Raw genomic sequence first — 16,511 nt, forward strand, 5'->3', positions numbered from 1 at the left:
AAATCTACAAAATTAACCGCTACAGTCGACAAACAAACAAGTTTTAAATAAAAGTTATTCACATAAGCATATTGATACAAAATAGTCTATCATAATAATGTCACTCTCAAATGCAAGGCGCCCTAATTCTGCGCACTTAGTATCAAAATGTTGATCCTGTTTAGTAAAAAAGGAAACATAAGCAGAAAGTTAACAGTTAATATATAGCAAATCACTTCCAAACATCATTTTTGAAAATCTGCTTTTAATTGATATATTTTTAACATTTTAATATGAAGTGCGCAGAATTAGAAACCGCGCAAAAATAGGGCGCTTTACGGTACTTATTAACAACAAGAATCGAAACTAAGTATTGTTTGTTTTTGATATAGAAAAACAACCAGGAAAATCTCATTTTAAACAGTCTTAAAAGATGACATTCCCCCTTTGAATAAATATATAAACTGTCAGGGATATGTGATGCTTTGAGTTGTGATCATTACGATACTTTAAGACAAATCTTATGACGAGGATGCTCTCATTCTCATAAAAACAATCATTCCAAACGATTTGTTTTTTTTTTAGTTTAACGTATATAATATCCGATTTGCCATGCATTTGCGGACTTCAAATAATCCGCAAGGTCAACCTTTGAAAGTTTGTGTAACCAATTTAAAATTTATAAAATTTATTTAAAATAATTAAACAAAAAGAATAGGCGGGACGAAGTTTGTCGGGTCAGCTAGTGTCCAATTAATATTTTACTATAGCTGGGAGCCCTATTATGCAAGGAGCAAGATCAACTGTGGTAATACGGGTAGTACCGTTAACTTTTCATTCTCTAGCCAACCCCATGTCATGGTTTATTAATATCTAACCAGCCTGAACGCTTGAAATAGAATCGTTATGTATGCAAGGCCGTTCGCTACAAAATGGGCACAGACCTTATGTGGCATGCTGGACCGTTATTCGACAAGAAAAAGGAAAGTGGTAATTAAATAAGCCTAATTGAAAACAGAGCTGAAAAGACAAGTAAGCGAAAACTAACAGAGAAAACATAAGTTTAAGTAAGTTTTTTTTATTTGTTAAGTTGCTTGCTTCAGGGGGGATTTACCGCTGTCAAATTTCATATATGTGTGCGTTATCGCAGATCAACTCTGGTCCATGAAGTTTGTTGGTCCATGACGTTTGATAAATTACCAATGTGACGATAAAACATCACCAATTTTCGTTAAAAACTTGTTGCTGTTCCAAAATTTCACTACGGAACGCAATATTAATAGAAGTTTTCCGCGATTTCTCGAGTTTTGTTAAAAGAGAACGTTCCATTTTACTTCGATCAAAACGACAAAAAACAAAACATGCAGACGCCTTGTTGCCAAATGTGTTGGTCACGGTTTCACGATATTTGACAGATAGATTCCCCCTGGCTTGCTTCTCTTCTCCACAATCTTATTACGCGTTTGAGTGTCAAGGGGTTGGTACGAGCAGTGATTGTTTGTTTTTTTGCCTTTTGACAATTTATTTTTGTTCGAAGACGTGCAAGGCGAGTAAAAGCGCGATTTGTTATTAAATGGATAATCAAATTTGTCACTATAGCTTTGCTAGTGTAAACTTTTCGGATTAAGGAACAAAAACGTAAACTATTGATGCCCAACATGATCGATAAAAGTTTGGACGCTGGAAAGGCGAACGACACCACGGAGACAGCAGAGCGGATCAAATGCTGGATTTGTCCGGCAAAGTATTTCGACACCGAGCAGCAATACCGGCAGCACACTGATGTGCGACTTCGAACTGCAACCAGTACCTATTTACGTTGTTGCTAATTTGAGTTTTTTTTTTCACAGAAAATTCATCTCGGTTATCAGTTCCGATGCGAGGAATGTGACGATGAAGTGCTGTTCAAAAATCTACTCGAAGCTCGACAGCATGTCGACGACAAACACGACATAAACATCGAACAGTGTCCCGAATGTGCGGAATCATTTAACGAGTTCAATCTGCGAAAGCACCTCCTGTTAGTCCACCGAAAGAACCGCCAGTACAACTGCGCTCTCTGTGAGAGCCTACAATTTAGCGATCGGGACAACTATGAGAGTCATATTCATGTTGGTGATAGTTCTATATATCACGATTCCTTTTTAACTAAAATTATTCTAGAATCAACACCAGGGATTCCGCTCCAAGTGCAACATTTGCCACCGGATGCTGAAAGGTAAACTCAGAACTCACATCGAATACATCCACTCGGAAGGCACGGCAAGGTGTAACATCTGCAGCAAAGAGTACAGCAACAAGTACAAACTGATGCGACATCTGAAGTGTCATACGGATCCGCGGGACCCAGGTGCTGTTGTTCGCTGCGAACGGTGTAACGAAACGTTCGAAAGTGTCAGCAAACTGAATTATCATAAGGTAAGCTTTACGTTAGCGTTGCTCATCGTTAGTAATTGAGATTTTATTCGTTTGTAACTGTAGACAAAACATCAAACCAAAATCTATCAGTGCGACAAATGCTCGAAAATGTTCTACCGGAACGGAGCCCTCGTTCAGCATCAGAAAAGCCACGAAGGGGACCGAGAATTGAGCTGTGATAAGTGTAATAAATGCTTCACCACCAGCAACGGTTTACGTAAGCATCTGGCGTTCCACGAGAAGGTGAAACTTGTATGAAGTGTAATCCAAATCAATAAATGATAGCTTAAACAATTGGAATGGTTTCCGGGCATTCACAATAGATTAATGAGCAGTTATAAGAGTGCCAACACGAATGAATTTGATTTTTTTACCTGCGTAATTTTCACCAAACTCAACTACGTCGTCACCCCTTGCGAGTGCAACAGCAGATGTTCCGCATACCGCTCCCGTCCCTTCACAAGCACATTGCAAACCGTACAGGCCATCTGCTGATGGACGAATTTTTGTTTCGTGTGATAGTAGACACCGGCCTTGGTGGCAAATTTCTTGCCACATTCCTCGCAGCTGAACTGCTGCCGCTCTGGGTTGTGAGTTTCCTTATGAGCCACGAGGAGATAGTTGTGTTTGAAAGAACGATCGCAGCTGTCACAGCGAAAACTTCCGGATCCATCGCCCCTTTTTCCCCTGCGTCCGGAGTTGGGATTTTGCTGGTGCGATCGGGTATGAACGTCTAGGCCAAGCTTTCGCTTGAACATCTCACCACACTCGGCACAAACAAACTCTCCTTCCGTCTCGTGAGTTATCAAATGTTGCTTCAGATCACCCACCAGGTGGAACACCTTAGGACACTGAGGACATTTTTCTGTTGGCTCTGTGTGTGCTTTTATCTACAAAAAAAAAAACATAATAAAAAATAGTTCTGGTGTATCAAAAGGCGCAAACCTTATGATACTGCAATCGGTTCCGATTAAGTGAACTATGTCCACATATGTCACAGACGACTGGAAGGGCTTTGTGGATCCTGGTGATATGGCTATACAGGCGAGCGGCACTGGGGAATCGCTTAGAGCACTGTTGGCACTCAGCTTCCTTCGCTGGTTCGCGATGTTCAGCTGTATATTTGCGAGCTTTCTCGCCAACCTTGCAGTGTTCCCTGGTATGGACAGCCAAGTGTGATCGATCACGGAACGTCTTCCCGCAGTCTTGGCATTTTAGGTAGTACCCGCCGTGATCGTGCTGAAATAAAACCAATAACACTACACGGTGTCTTTAAACCGAGAAGGTTAACTCACATGGACGTGCTTCAAGTAGGATTTTTCCTCGAAAGCTAGGCCATTATCACAAAGCACACAAGTGAACAACTTTTTTTTGATACGCGTTTCTTGATAAGAAATATCTTTACTTTCATCAGGTACCTAGAAAATAAAACCGTTAAGCAAACCAAAAGATCAGAAAAGTAGAACCAAACCTCATGTCCGTCTAAATGCTTCCATAAACTTTCCTTGAGAACGAATCCAAGCTCACAAATCGTACATTTGAACAGAAGTCGGCCCTTACAAATTTGCCTATGGGCCGTAATTTCACCTTGCTGGTATCCTTCCAAACAAAACTCACACGCACGGGTGAACCCCTCATGGACACTTCTCAAGTGCTCTTTAAAATTAGCACCACCCTTAAAGAATTTTATACAAATATGGCACCGGTGCAGTTTCTCTTTCGGATGCTTCGCTGCGATATGCCTCCCCAGCCGTTTTCTAGTCGCGGCACGTTCGCCACAGTATCTACACCCAAATGGTAGTCTCTCTTGAGACACTTTCACAGGGGTCTCTTCCGGTTCCGGTTCGATAAGCTCAACTTTGCTAGGACCCGCTGAGAACTCTGTGTCGAAATCATCCGCATGATGATGCCCGCTATCATCATCGTTTTCACTCCCATAATCCAACTCGGTTGGTTCTTTCTTAACACGAGTCTCTAGAATGCTTTCTTTGATATCACTGGTACAATCGGCTACATCGCTGTCCAGATCCCTCGTCAGTAAATCTAGCAAACAACGATCGCACAGCTCGTGATTAGTGCCGCATTCGATCTGCGAATAGAGGCGAAAATAAGCGGATCTGGAATGGAAAGCTAGAAATGCTAGCCATTACCGGTGTGAGGTTGGACGCACCTTGATAGCAGATTGTACATTTTGCTGGTGGAAGTTTGCTGTAAATTATGATTACGGTTTAGAACAAGGTTGATAGATGACAGTAGAAATTATTATCTGACCTGGCTACTAAAACAGACCCAATGTGCAGAAAATTGTGTCGTGTTATAGAGCCCTTATTTTTTAAATAATCGGTTGATCACCAAAAATCTTCCTTTTGGTAATTACACTCGAAAATTTAGCAAAAATTCCCGACGAAGCACAAAAGTTAACTTACATGTAAACCAATTCGTTCCTCTTGAGATCACTCTGTTTATTCGCTTCTGTTACCTGCTTTTTAAGGTTTTGTTTTGCACGATGTATCGCCGAATTTCGTGCACTGCGGGAGCTTCTGCCAATGTTTGATTTTCTAACAGTAGGCATATTCTGCAGTGAACGCCGAAGTATTAGATTAGAATTATATATTTTCTCGAAAGATTTTATAAACTTCGATTACTCTCGATAAACCCACCTAAACACTATATGAAATGTCAACTGCAATTGACTCAAAACAAACAACGATACACTTATCGATACTTTCCGGAGACAATGTGCACCGGTATCGATATTTTAAAAACCACACACTCTGAAAAAAAGGCACGTAAAATTTACCGGGAAAAGTGACTGATTCTCATCCACCTTCTTTTCACGTAACTTTTGCCGATTTCTCGAAAGCCGACCATGTGTCAGTGTGTTAGTGTCAATCAACCAGGTGTTGGTCAGGTGATTGTTACCTGATTTTCACGTACCTTTTTACGTGATATTTAGGTAGAACCATGAATAAAACGCATAAACCCCACATGATTTTCACGTACTTTTTACGTGTTATTCAGATGGAATCCACGTGATATTTAAGTAAATAGAATACACGGCGCATATGACAAATAAAATTTATTTTTAATTTTCAACAAATAATTACATGCCCCGAATCGACATTTCCGACAGGAGAGAAACAGGATTGGCCGGAAAGATTGTCGACCGTCCATCCGCAGCTGGTGCCGGAGTTGTTCTGCTCGAAACTGACTGTTGATGTTTCCAATCGTTCCGGAAAGAATTCACCAACTGAAAATATAAAAGATTTATATGTTTCTTTTGTTGATATGAATATTATTCTGGTTACTTACATTGCGTGTTTTCCAATATTGAATTAGCTAGAGCAGCTCAAAAGTCCTTTGTCCGCCATATTGACTTTTTTGCATACTAAAAATTCACGTAAACATCGTTGTCGGAAACGTCAAACCACATCCGCACTAACACTAACAAAGTTAAAACAACACAAATACCAACGCGCTGAAACCATATACCGATTGTACGTGAATTGACAGTGAATCGTACGTGAAGTTTAGGTGAAAGTTACTAACGTCACGTAAAATGGCAGATTTTCTTAAGGTCGGTCACTTACGCGATTTGTCAGGTGGATTTTACGTGCGTATTTTTCAGAGTGCACTTGAGCAAATCCACGCTGAATGACCTGAAAGTTTAAATCCACTTTTTTGACTTGAATGAAACTTTGCACACGTGTCTGACTCAGGAAAGTAAGTTAATTCGGCGGGCGGATTTCTTTTTGGCTCGAGGGTAAATTTCTAAAAGGGTATTCGCGTTGACGGTGTTGCTGATATTTGTTTGGTTTTTGCATGCGAAAAAGAAGAAAAGAATTTGTTTTGCTTTTGTCATCACGCACATTTTGACAATTACATACGAGAGTTCGCGTAGGTGTGAACAGCCCTAAAAATCTCTTTTGACACCGTCAACATGAATTTCAGCCCTGATTTATTCAGAACAATGTCAGGGTGTCTAGTCAACTTCGAAAATAAAATTCCTTGCCTTTTCCAGGGGTTTCAAGAATAGTTATTTTTTTTAGTGCTCGTTTCCTCATCCCAGGGGGCTCTTGTGGCTGTCAAACTCCGTACATTTTCCATCTACCACTCATTGATTCTGGTACCAGCGTTTCTGGTACCCACTTTTTGGTTGGTTTGCCCTAAAACAAGTGAAATAGAGTAAACGTCCCATTTTGTCGGTAGACTTATTCTCGAGTAAATGTCGTTGTAGATGCGAAAAAACAAGAGCTCAACATTTGTTTTTAGTACAATGTGCACTTTCAATGAATAAGATAAGTTTTGTAAGCATTTGAAATGAAATATTACCGCTGGATGAATTTATGATTGGTAGGCAAAATGTTGACGTTTATAGGCCCCTGCCTCATCCACTATTACTTCCGGAGTGATTCGCAACTAACAAGATGTAAACAAATCGTTTTATTACACCATTGGTTTTCAAAAGACTTACAAAATTCAACGCAAGAATCTTTCTTTTTGTCACATCTGTTCATCTGTAGAACCAAAAACGAGACGAAACCTCTTTATTTTAAGTATCGACATCTAGCGGTGGAGAGAACGCATTTTACACTCAAAATTTCATTACGCTTCTATTTCATTCATTCAACAAAAGGACTGTATGAGCCCTCACCGCTTTTTCGCCGAGAGAATCCTTTGTTCTCCCCGCCCCGGTACTGGTATAGCGAGGGTGCCTTTTCATGATAATCGTACAGTACCACCCGCATACGTGCAACGGTTTTTATGTAGATATATTTTTAATGGATTTCATTGCTGCCCAAGTTGAAAACTGAATATCTTGACTAACGACAATCATTTTTTACATTGTACCTGATGTGCATTACTTGCAATGTTAGGTATAAAAAACGGTACGAGAAAAAAATATTGTCCCTGATCGAGAAATTCGGTTTCCGAGTCCAACGAAAATATTCAAGTAAATCAACTAACAGGTTAAAATACTTCCAACAGTCGTGAGGTGTGCGATCCAAGAATATTTGTTAGGCAATGTTTGAATGGTTGAAAGATTTTTAGTGTAATTTGTTCTATTGACGTTGATTGTGAATTGTTACTGAATTTCCACTTTAAAGATCTCCTGAATGCGGTCCTGTCTTAACTTGATTTTGATAGATTCAACTATTCAAGATCACCTTTTTGCCTGGTCATTAAAGCAAAAAAAAGTTTTTTTGGTGCATGTTCAAACTATTGAAGCGAACTGTTCGAACGATGCACTGTAAAATCAATGTAGAATGGAACAACAAAAAATGAATGCGAAAGCTTGGGCACCGGTTTGCTGCAGAGTTTTGTTCGAAGTTGCATATCTGTTCTGGGCTGATATTCCATACAATCGAACTGTCAACGGTTTGAAATAAAAATAATTTATTGAGTAAAAACGATTAAAAACAACTGTTTCCATGCAAACACCACAAAAAAACAGGTTCTTTCCGACGAGCAAACAACAAAAAGGCTCAAGCGATGCAAAGACCTTTTTGCCCGGACCATTCGTCGCGAGCACCTGGCGACGTTTTTCACCGACGAGAAACTCTTTACTTTCGTCTCACCCAGCAACTGTGATGGTTTTTGCTGGAGTGATCGCCGATTCGCGAACCGAGCTGCTTTTCTTCGAAAAAAGAGTAAAAACCTGGATGAGATTTCGAAGAAGAACGCGATTGGTTGGGCCCAGAGAACGAATGACAATCAAACCTGGACCTTCATGCAAGCCGGTGCTCCGGCTCACACACGGAAGACCAAATAAACTCGCCAGATCTCAACGCGATGGACTTCTTGATTTGGGGGTTGTTAGGAGCAAAAGCCTGCTCACGGAAACACACTAGTTTGGACGAGTTGAAGAAATCTTTGCTCAAGGCTTGGAAGAAAATTTCTCAAAATGAAATTCGGTCCACCGTCGAGTCTTATCCTAAGCGTCTCCGAGCTGTCATCAAAGCTAAAGGAGGACACATTGAATGAGATTTTTTTGTTTTTTTACTGTTTTTACTCAATAAATTATTTTTATTTCAATTTTTTTCTCTTATTTGCCAAAAACGTGGTTAACGGTCCTCTGTTTATTGTTGCAATAATTATGGCACACCCTGTACATGGTAACTAAATGAAACTAATAAAAAACCTTAGAAAATATGTCAAACAAAACTCCGGCAAAAGGTCGTAGTCGTAGATTAAGACCAACACGTTTTGTATCGGTCCATTCCTCGAAAAAAGTCCTCAATGGATATGTTTATTCACACATACACCACATAGTCAAGTACTTGCGTCGGATACGTCGATTCATTCCATTTCTTTCTTTTTTTTTTTGAAAACGAAATTTAACTCCAGTTGATTTATTGCTGGTTGGTCATTTTGATTGAGATAGGAATAGAAAATTATAAGCGAAGTGAGAACCGATCTAGGGGATTACTTCTTCAAAACTTTTTGGTTCCACAAAAAAAATTGCACGCATCGCAACACTTCGAGTTTTTATTAATATGTACAACCTTTCAGTCTGCATACAAACTCTCAGTAACCTAATATCTTAAGCAAGTGATGTAAAATTGTCCTAAGTCTGCAGAATCTAGAAATAGGCTTAGATTTTCTTTCTTTTATTATTAGTTTTTTTTTTGTAATTTTGATACTGCGCACTGATTCAAATAATGGAAACGTTGGAGGACAATTTGCCACAAGACCGAAGGGAGCTAGCGTTTAACGTACTTCAGGAGAAATCTCTACATCAAAAGTATGGCAAAGAGTGAGATTCAGTTCACATAAATACACACTAATTATAACTAGTAATTGAAGAAGATTTTTTTCCTAAAAATGCAAACATACAGTCAGATACCAAGAGAGTTTCTCAAAATCGGATTAGGCAAGCAAAAATTCCCACTTCGACCAAAGACATTTTAAGACTGAGTCAAGCCACCAAGGAAAAGGTATGCAGAACGACAGTATATTGAAACAATATGCGAATGACACCAATTTCATAGGTGATACCGTTTAAAACAAGCAAGACAAGGTGAAACGATCATGTGGAAGACGACCTACGGACCCTACGCAAACTGCAAAGCTGGCGAACTGCAGCCCTGGACCAAGTGAAATACGTACAGCAAAGACCACTCCACGGCTTGGGACTGTTTGGTAAGATAAGTAACGTTTAAAACCTTACCAGTTGTTAGAGAAATTCTTGACATTTGTTCAAGCCAGAATAAAATAGACAAAGACAAAACACTTTACATTATTTTAACACAAAAAAGAAGCGAGTGCTAGAGAATAGAACAGCTATTCACAATAAATTCGTAAATTCGATATCGCGAGTGTTGCGCGTTATTATCATAATCACTTGTGCAAAGAGGTTTTCAAGCATCACACAATCGATTTCGGTCGTCGCACCTCAAACGAAAAAGACAAATTACGGGTAGAGAAGATAGCCAAATAGCGCCTATTTCAATTTTTCAACTTACCCATTGAAAAAAAATAAGCTAACAAAGACAGATTACTTTGGGACAGCCAATTCAACGTCCAGAACTTAAGACAAGTTCTAATTGAAACTTAAAATAATACCAGAGAATGTACACCGCCTTGTCCGCCATGGCCATGGCAAAATCAAATGATTCAATCAGGGAGAATTATCAGATAATTGTAAACTAAAAATGATACCGGCGAATATACACCGCCTAGTACATCATAAGGGCAGATTCTGATTGAACAACGCGGGATAAATTATCACACCATTACAAACTAAAAAGATAACAGAGATGGCAATGGTTGGAATCTAATGCATACTAGATACACAGAAAGACAGTATGTTGAGACAAAAAAAGACAAATTCTTTTCACACGCGCGTAAATTAGGTTAAGTGTGACACAAAGTAGAGCATGCAAATTTAGCGTGTACCCTTCGCGTAACAGATAAAGACTAGAAAACGGCAGCACTGTACAATTCTGACAGATTCATACTCAAAAACAATATCAGACAGCTTTCCTGTTGCAATAAATACAATCAGTGAATGACCACGCGTGCAAAAAAGATCTAAATAAGACCAAACATTGCGGAATTTCTCGCGGTTAAAGCAAAAAAGTCGATAGTGGTCGAACATCGACACTTAGCAGCGACGGGAAGACACGTTACCAGAGGTCTGTTGCCTTCCCGTCTCATCACAAAACGTATTTCAATCTTATTTAACGATTGAGAGAAAAAAAAGACGTCGAGACAAATAACTTTGGCACCATCAATAGAACAGTAAAAATCGGACTAGTCCCCCGAAAAATGGGGAGTGCTCTAATAACACAACCCCACGGAACCAACTATCAGATCACTGCAAAACTAAAAATGTTACCGGAGAATTTACATCGCTTATGGTCCTCACTGTGCGATTTGTTTGAACAGAAAAGATATGAGTCAATTGGACTCTCTGAATTAAAACCATTCAAACTGCGTCGATGATAAGCTCCCCCACTCCTGACAAAACGAAGTATATAAGAATACTGGTTCGGTTGGAATCGAGCGTATAATAAATTGAAATACGTCGCGAATTTAAATAGCTAACCCGCTAGACTGCGTATGGAAAGATAAATTTGAGATAAATTCACTCGTGTGTCTTCTATTGGTGCCATCAGTAGGTGAGGCATTTCAGAAATGCTATTTCAGCTGGTTGCTGATTCTCGGACAAATTCAAAAGTGTCCTTAGCACCACTTCTAGATAACAGATATCAGTGCTGGGGCTCACGAGGTTCATTACACACCCTAGTTTTGGTCTACGGGATCCGGATTGAAAGGACAGTAACGTTACAGTGTGGTAAGTAAGAATACAGTACTGAAAGAAAATTTTAAGAGTACTTTTTCCTAAGTCGTCAGTGAGATATGACAATAGAGTCCATCAGATGAAGATCTCTCTTCAATTAAACAACAACAACGCAAACGTATGTCTTGCTTTGCCAGAAGCCGTCAAAAAATTTAACCAAATTAACCTCAATTTCATATTTGATCGACTCTAACGTTATGAAAATAATCGATAGTTTCTAGTTTCTGAATGCTTCGTTAAGAAATAAATTTTGGAAATTTCGAAACTATCAGGTACATAGGAACGTAGTACATACGAACGTAGTTACGGACGTAGATACGGACGTAGATACGGACGCAGATACGGACGTAGATACGGACGTAGATACGGACGTAGATACGGACGTAGATACGGACGCAGATACGGACGTAGTTACGGACGCAGATACGGACGTAGATACGGACGCAGATACGGACGTAGATACGGACGCAGATACGGACGTAGATACGGACGCAGATACGGACGTAGATACGGACGCAGATACGGACGTAGATACGGACGCAGATACGGACGTAGATACGGACGTAGATACGGACGCAGATACGGACGTAGATACGGACGTAGATACGGACGCAGATACGGACGTAGATACGGACGTAGATACGGACGCAGATACGGACGTAGATGCGGACGCAGAGACGGACGTAGATACGGACGCAGATACGGACGCATATACGGACGTAGATACGGACGCAGATACGGACGGAGATACGGACGTAGATACGGACGCAGATACGGACGTAGATACGGACGTAGACACGGACGTAGATACGGACGCAGATACGGACGTTGATACGGACGTAGATACGGACGTAGATACGGACGAAGATACGGACGCAGATACGGACGTAGATACGGACGCAGATACGGACGTAGATACGGACGTAGACACGGACGTAGATACGGACGTAGATACGGACGCAGATACGGACGCAGATACGGACGCAGATACGGACGTAGATACGGACGTAGATACGGACGCAGATACGGACGTAGATACGGACGCAGATACGGACGTAGATGCGGACGCAGATACGGACGTAGATACGGACGCAGAGACGGACGTAGATACGGACGCAGATACGGACGTAGATACGGACGCAGATACGGACGCAGATACGGACGTAGATGCGGACGCAGATACGGACGTAGATACGGACGCAGATACGGACGTAGACACGGACGTAGATACGGGCGCAGATACGGACGTAGATACGGACGTAGATACGGACGCAGATACGGACGTAGATACGGACGCATATACGGACGTAGATACGGACGTAGATACGGACGCAGATACGGACGGAGATACGGACGTAGATACGGACGCAGATACGGACGTAGATACGGACGTAGACACGGACGTAGATACGGACGCAGATACGGACGTTGATACGGACGTAGATACGGACGAAGATACGGACGCAGATACGGACGTAGATACGGACGCAGATACGGACGTAGATACGGACGTAGACACGGACGTAGATACGGACGTAGATACGGACGCAGATACGGACGCAGATACGGACGCAGATACGGACGTAGATACGGACGTAGATACGGACGCAGATACGGACGTAGATACGGACGCAGATACGGACGTAGATACGGACGCAGATACGGACGTAGATGCGGACGCAGAGACGGACGTAGATACGGACGCAGATACGGACGTAGATACGGACGTAGATACGGACGCAGATACGGACGTAGATACGGACGCAGATACGGACGTAGATACGGACGTAGATACGGACGTAGATACGGACGCAGATACGGACGTAGATACGGACGCAGATACGGACGTAGATACGGACGCAGATACGGACGTAGTTACGGACGCAGATACGGACGTAGATACGGACGCAGATACGGACGTAGATACGGACGCAGATACGGACGTAGATACGGACGCAGATACGGACGCAGATACGGACGTAGATACGGACGCAGATACGGACGTAGATACGGACGCAGATACGGACGTAGATACGGACGCATATACGGACGTAGATACGGACGTAGATACGGACGCAGATACGGACGGAGATACGGACGTAGATACGGACGCAGATACGGACGTAGATACGGACGTAGACACGGACGTAGATACGGACGCAGATACGGACGCAGATACGGACGTTGATACGGACGTAGATACGGACGTAGATACGGACGAAGATACGGACGCAGATACGGACGTAGATACGGACGCAGATACGGACGTAGATACGGACGTAGACACGGACGTAGATACGGACGCAGATACGGACGTAGATGCGGACGCAGATACGGACGTAGATACGGACGCAGATACGGACGTAGATACGGACGTAGATACGAACGCAGATACGGACGTAGATACGGACGCAGATACGGACGTAGACACGGACGTAGATACGGACGCAGATACGGACGTAGATACGGACGCAGATACGGACGTAGACACGGACGTAGATACGGACGCAGATACGGACGTAGATACGGACGCAGATACGGACGTAGATACGGACGCAGATACGGACGTAGATACGGACGCATATACGGACGTAGATACGGACGTAGATACGGACGCAGATACGGACGGAGATACGGACGTAGATACGGACGCAGATACGGACGTAGATACGGACGTAGACACGGACGTAGATACGGACGCAGATACGGACGCAGATACGGACGTTGATACGGACGTAGGTACGGACGCAGATACGGACGTAGATGCGGACGCAGAGACGGACGTAGATACGGACGCAGATACGGACGTAGGTACGGACGCAGATACGGACGTAGATGCGGACGCAGAGACGGACGTAGATACGGACGCAGATACGGACGTAGATACGGACGCAGATACGGACGTAGATACGGACGTAGATACGGACGCAGATACGGACGTAGATACGGACGTAGATACGGACGCAGATACGGACGTAGATACGGACGCAGATACGGACGTAGATACGAACGCAGATACGGACGTAGATACGGACGCAGATACGGACGTAGACACGGACGTAGATACGGACGCAGATACGGACGCAGATACGGACGTAGATACGGACGCAGATACGGACGTAGACACGGACGTAGATACGGGCGCAGATACGGACGTAGATACGGACGCAGATACGGACGGAGATACGGACGTAGATACGGACGCAGATACGGACGTAGATACGGACGTAGACACGGACGTAGATACGGACGCAGATACGGACGTTGATACGGACGTAGATACGGACGTAGATACGGACGAAGATACGGACGCAGATACGGACGTAGATACGGACGTAGATACGGACGTAGACACGGACGTAGATACGGACGTAGATACGGACGCAGATACGGACGTAGATACGGACGTTGATACGGACGCAGATACGGACGTAGATACGGACGCAGATACGGACGTAGATACGGACGCAGATACGGACGTAGATGCGGACGCAGAGACGGACGTAGATACGGACGTAGATACGGACGCAGATAAGGACGTAGATACGGACGCAGATACGGACGTAGATACGGACGCAGATACGGACGCAGATACGGACGTAGATACGGACGCAGATACGGACGTAGATACGGACGCAGATACGGACGTAGACACGGACGTAGATACGGGCGCAGATACGGACGTAGATACGGACGCAGATACGGACGCAGATACGGACGCAGATACGGACGTAGATACGGACGCAGATACGGACGTAGACACGGACGTAGATACGGGCGCAGATACGGACGTAGATACGGACGTAGATACGGACGCAGATACGAACGTAGATACATACGCACGCTGATACATATATACACAAACACATATACCAGGAAAAAAAATACTAAAGACGGTGTCACAAACAGATGCGCAAAGAGTATGGTCAAGAACTCCGAGTAAATCGTCAAATTGAGGCCATAAGTATGCAAATTTAAAAAAAAAGGAAAAATATGTAACTCACGAAGTTGAATCTGATTGCCAGAATTTTTCAAAATAAAATGTTAGCAAACGGTTGCTAAATTTACTGCATTTCTCTTTGCGTATCTTCCTATATAACACAGTCTCTTGCTCTACTGCACACAACTAATGAGTATGTAACAACAGAGCTTACATTAGGTGGTCTGGTCCACGTGTGAGGAGCATTCACTAAAACTATTAACAATTAATGTTGTCTTGAATCCTCGTCACATAGGAGACTGCCGAGATCAGAGTAGGAAGCATAGAACAACATAGGTATGTATCTGATTCTCACAATCTCCCTTGGCTCCCATCCGCCACCCGGGAGCACGCGCCCTTAGGCTGTCAAAGCTAAGACAGCTTTGCGGCTCCATTTTAAAGGATTCTGTAAAGCTATAAGAACCCGAGAATGAAGCTCAACCACCAAGCCCAGGGATCAAGCGGTTATAACCTAAATTTGCATACCAATGATCTGCAAACATTGAGGCAAAACCAGTTTGTTAAATGTATCAAAATAAATTCTATTCTAAAAATGCAAAACAGTTTTACAGGTAGATAACAAACAGTTGTATCAGAAACAGACAAAAAAGATCAGAAAGACATTCTCAAACGACAAGCTTTGAAAGGCAACGCCAGAATAGATTTTCACCAAACCAAAACGAAACCACATTCACATTATGGCATGACTGCTCAATTTCCAACAGATGTTTGTATAAATACTTGTTGAAGTTCAACAACACACTCTAGACGTCAGTGAGACACTGTAACGTCACCCCGCCTACTACGTGATTCTTTCTACGTTGACACAGACTCAGCTAGAGCACAGCCTTCAACTGTTTTGCGAAATGGGATCCTAACCTTGCCTACATTGAAAGTCAAGTCTTCCGCTAGGCTTGAGGTACAAAAACAGCCACCCGTAAGCAAGAAAACAATAAATCAACAATCGCGTAACTCGCCGATGATTGTTTGCGAAGCGGCGGAGCGCAAAAAGTAGCCGCTCCGAGAAGAATAGATTAAGCCGAACTCAGGCGAATATATAATTTTTCCATAAAATAAGATGGGCCAAAAAAGGCCAGTAAAGTAAATGTGATAGTGTGCGGACTTCTTCCGCACGTACAGAGCTGTCTGTGTTTTACACGTGTTATCACAAATCCTGGAAGGTGTCCACCGGGACCCTTCAACACGCCGGCAGAGTCCATCAGATGACGATCTGACATTATAAATCAAAATAAACGCGAACGTATGTCTTGCTTTGCCAAAAGCAGTCTAAGAATTTTACCAGCCGAATAAACTTCAATTTCACTTTCA

The 16,511-nt window shown here is 42.6% G+C and overlaps 3 protein-coding genes across 3 annotated transcripts; 2 read left to right on the forward strand and 1 right to left on the reverse strand.

The window, feature by feature from the left end:
• Window positions 1-1,470: 1,470 nt before the first annotated feature.
• On the forward strand, window positions 1,471-2,753 carry LOC129721951 (zinc finger protein 845-like). The gene is made up of 4 exons (XM_055675087.1): window positions 1,471-1,763; window positions 1,830-2,090; window positions 2,143-2,397; window positions 2,461-2,753. The coding sequence occupies exons 1-4, from the start codon at window positions 1,629-1,631 to the stop codon at window positions 2,653-2,655; spliced, it is 846 nt and encodes a 281-aa protein (XP_055531062.1). The 5' UTR covers window positions 1,471-1,628; the 3' UTR covers window positions 2,656-2,753.
• On the reverse strand, window positions 2,733-5,122 carry LOC129721950 (zinc finger protein 737-like). The gene is made up of 7 exons (XM_055675086.1): window positions 5,058-5,122; window positions 4,824-4,972; window positions 4,548-4,605; window positions 3,869-4,486; window positions 3,693-3,815; window positions 3,343-3,636; window positions 2,733-3,287 (listed from the first exon to the last, which is right to left on the reverse strand). The coding sequence occupies exons 2-7, from the start codon at window positions 4,967-4,969 to the stop codon at window positions 2,796-2,798; spliced, it is 1,731 nt and encodes a 576-aa protein (XP_055531061.1). The 5' UTR covers window positions 4,970-4,972; window positions 5,058-5,122; the 3' UTR covers window positions 2,733-2,795.
• A 3,937-nt stretch (window positions 5,123-9,059) lies between these two features.
• On the forward strand, window positions 9,060-15,051 carry LOC129720525 (serine-aspartate repeat-containing protein I-like). The gene is made up of 3 exons (XM_055672006.1): window positions 9,060-9,154; window positions 9,272-9,335; window positions 11,476-15,051. Exons 1-3 carry the CDS (start codon window positions 9,060-9,062, stop codon window positions 15,049-15,051), a joined length of 3,735 nt encoding a protein of 1,244 aa, XP_055527981.1.
• Window positions 15,052-16,511: the final 1,460 nt, after the last annotated feature.

The sequence above is a fragment of the Wyeomyia smithii genome, chromosome 2 (genome assembly GCF_029784165.1).
Source record: "Wyeomyia smithii strain HCP4-BCI-WySm-NY-G18 chromosome 2, ASM2978416v1, whole genome shotgun sequence".
In the NCBI taxonomy this organism is placed as follows: Eukaryota; Metazoa; Arthropoda; class Insecta; order Diptera; family Culicidae; genus Wyeomyia; species Wyeomyia smithii.

Excerpts from the sequence above, each read along its gene's own strand:
- LOC129721951 (XM_055675087.1), top strand. The coding sequence starts at position 1,629 with ATGCCCAACATGATCGATAAAAGTTTGGACGCTGGAAAGGCGAACGAC. Across the intron at positions 2,091-2,142 it reads ACTATGAGAGTCATATTCAT|AATCAACACCAGGGATTCCG; the intron begins GTTGGTGATAGT and ends AAATTATTCTAG. Across the intron at positions 2,398-2,460 it reads GCAAACTGAATTATCATAAG|ACAAAACATCAAACCAAAAT; the intron begins GTAAGCTTTACG and ends TTGTAACTGTAG.
- LOC129720525 (XM_055672006.1), top strand. The coding sequence starts at position 9,060 with ATGGAAACGTTGGAGGACAATTTGCCACAAGACCGAAGGGAGCTAGCG. Across the intron at positions 9,155-9,271 it reads CATCAAAAGTATGGCAAAGA|GCAAGCAAAAATTCCCACTT; the intron begins GTGAGATTCAGT and ends AAATCGGATTAG. Across the intron at positions 9,336-11,475 it reads GTCAAGCCACCAAGGAAAAG|GTACATAGGAACGTAGTACA; the intron begins GTATGCAGAACG and ends CGAAACTATCAG.
- LOC129721950 (XM_055675086.1), bottom strand. The coding sequence starts at position 4,969 with ATGCCTACTGTTAGAAAATCAAACATTGGCAGAAGCTCCCGCAGTGCA. Across the intron at positions 4,487-4,547 it reads GTGCGTCCAACCTCACACCG|ATCGAATGCGGCACTAATCA; the intron begins GTAATGGCTAGC and ends CTCTATTCGCAG. Across the intron at positions 3,816-3,868 it reads AGCATTTAGACGGACATGAG|GTACCTGATGAAAGTAAAGA; the intron begins GTTTGGTTCTAC and ends TTTATTTTCTAG.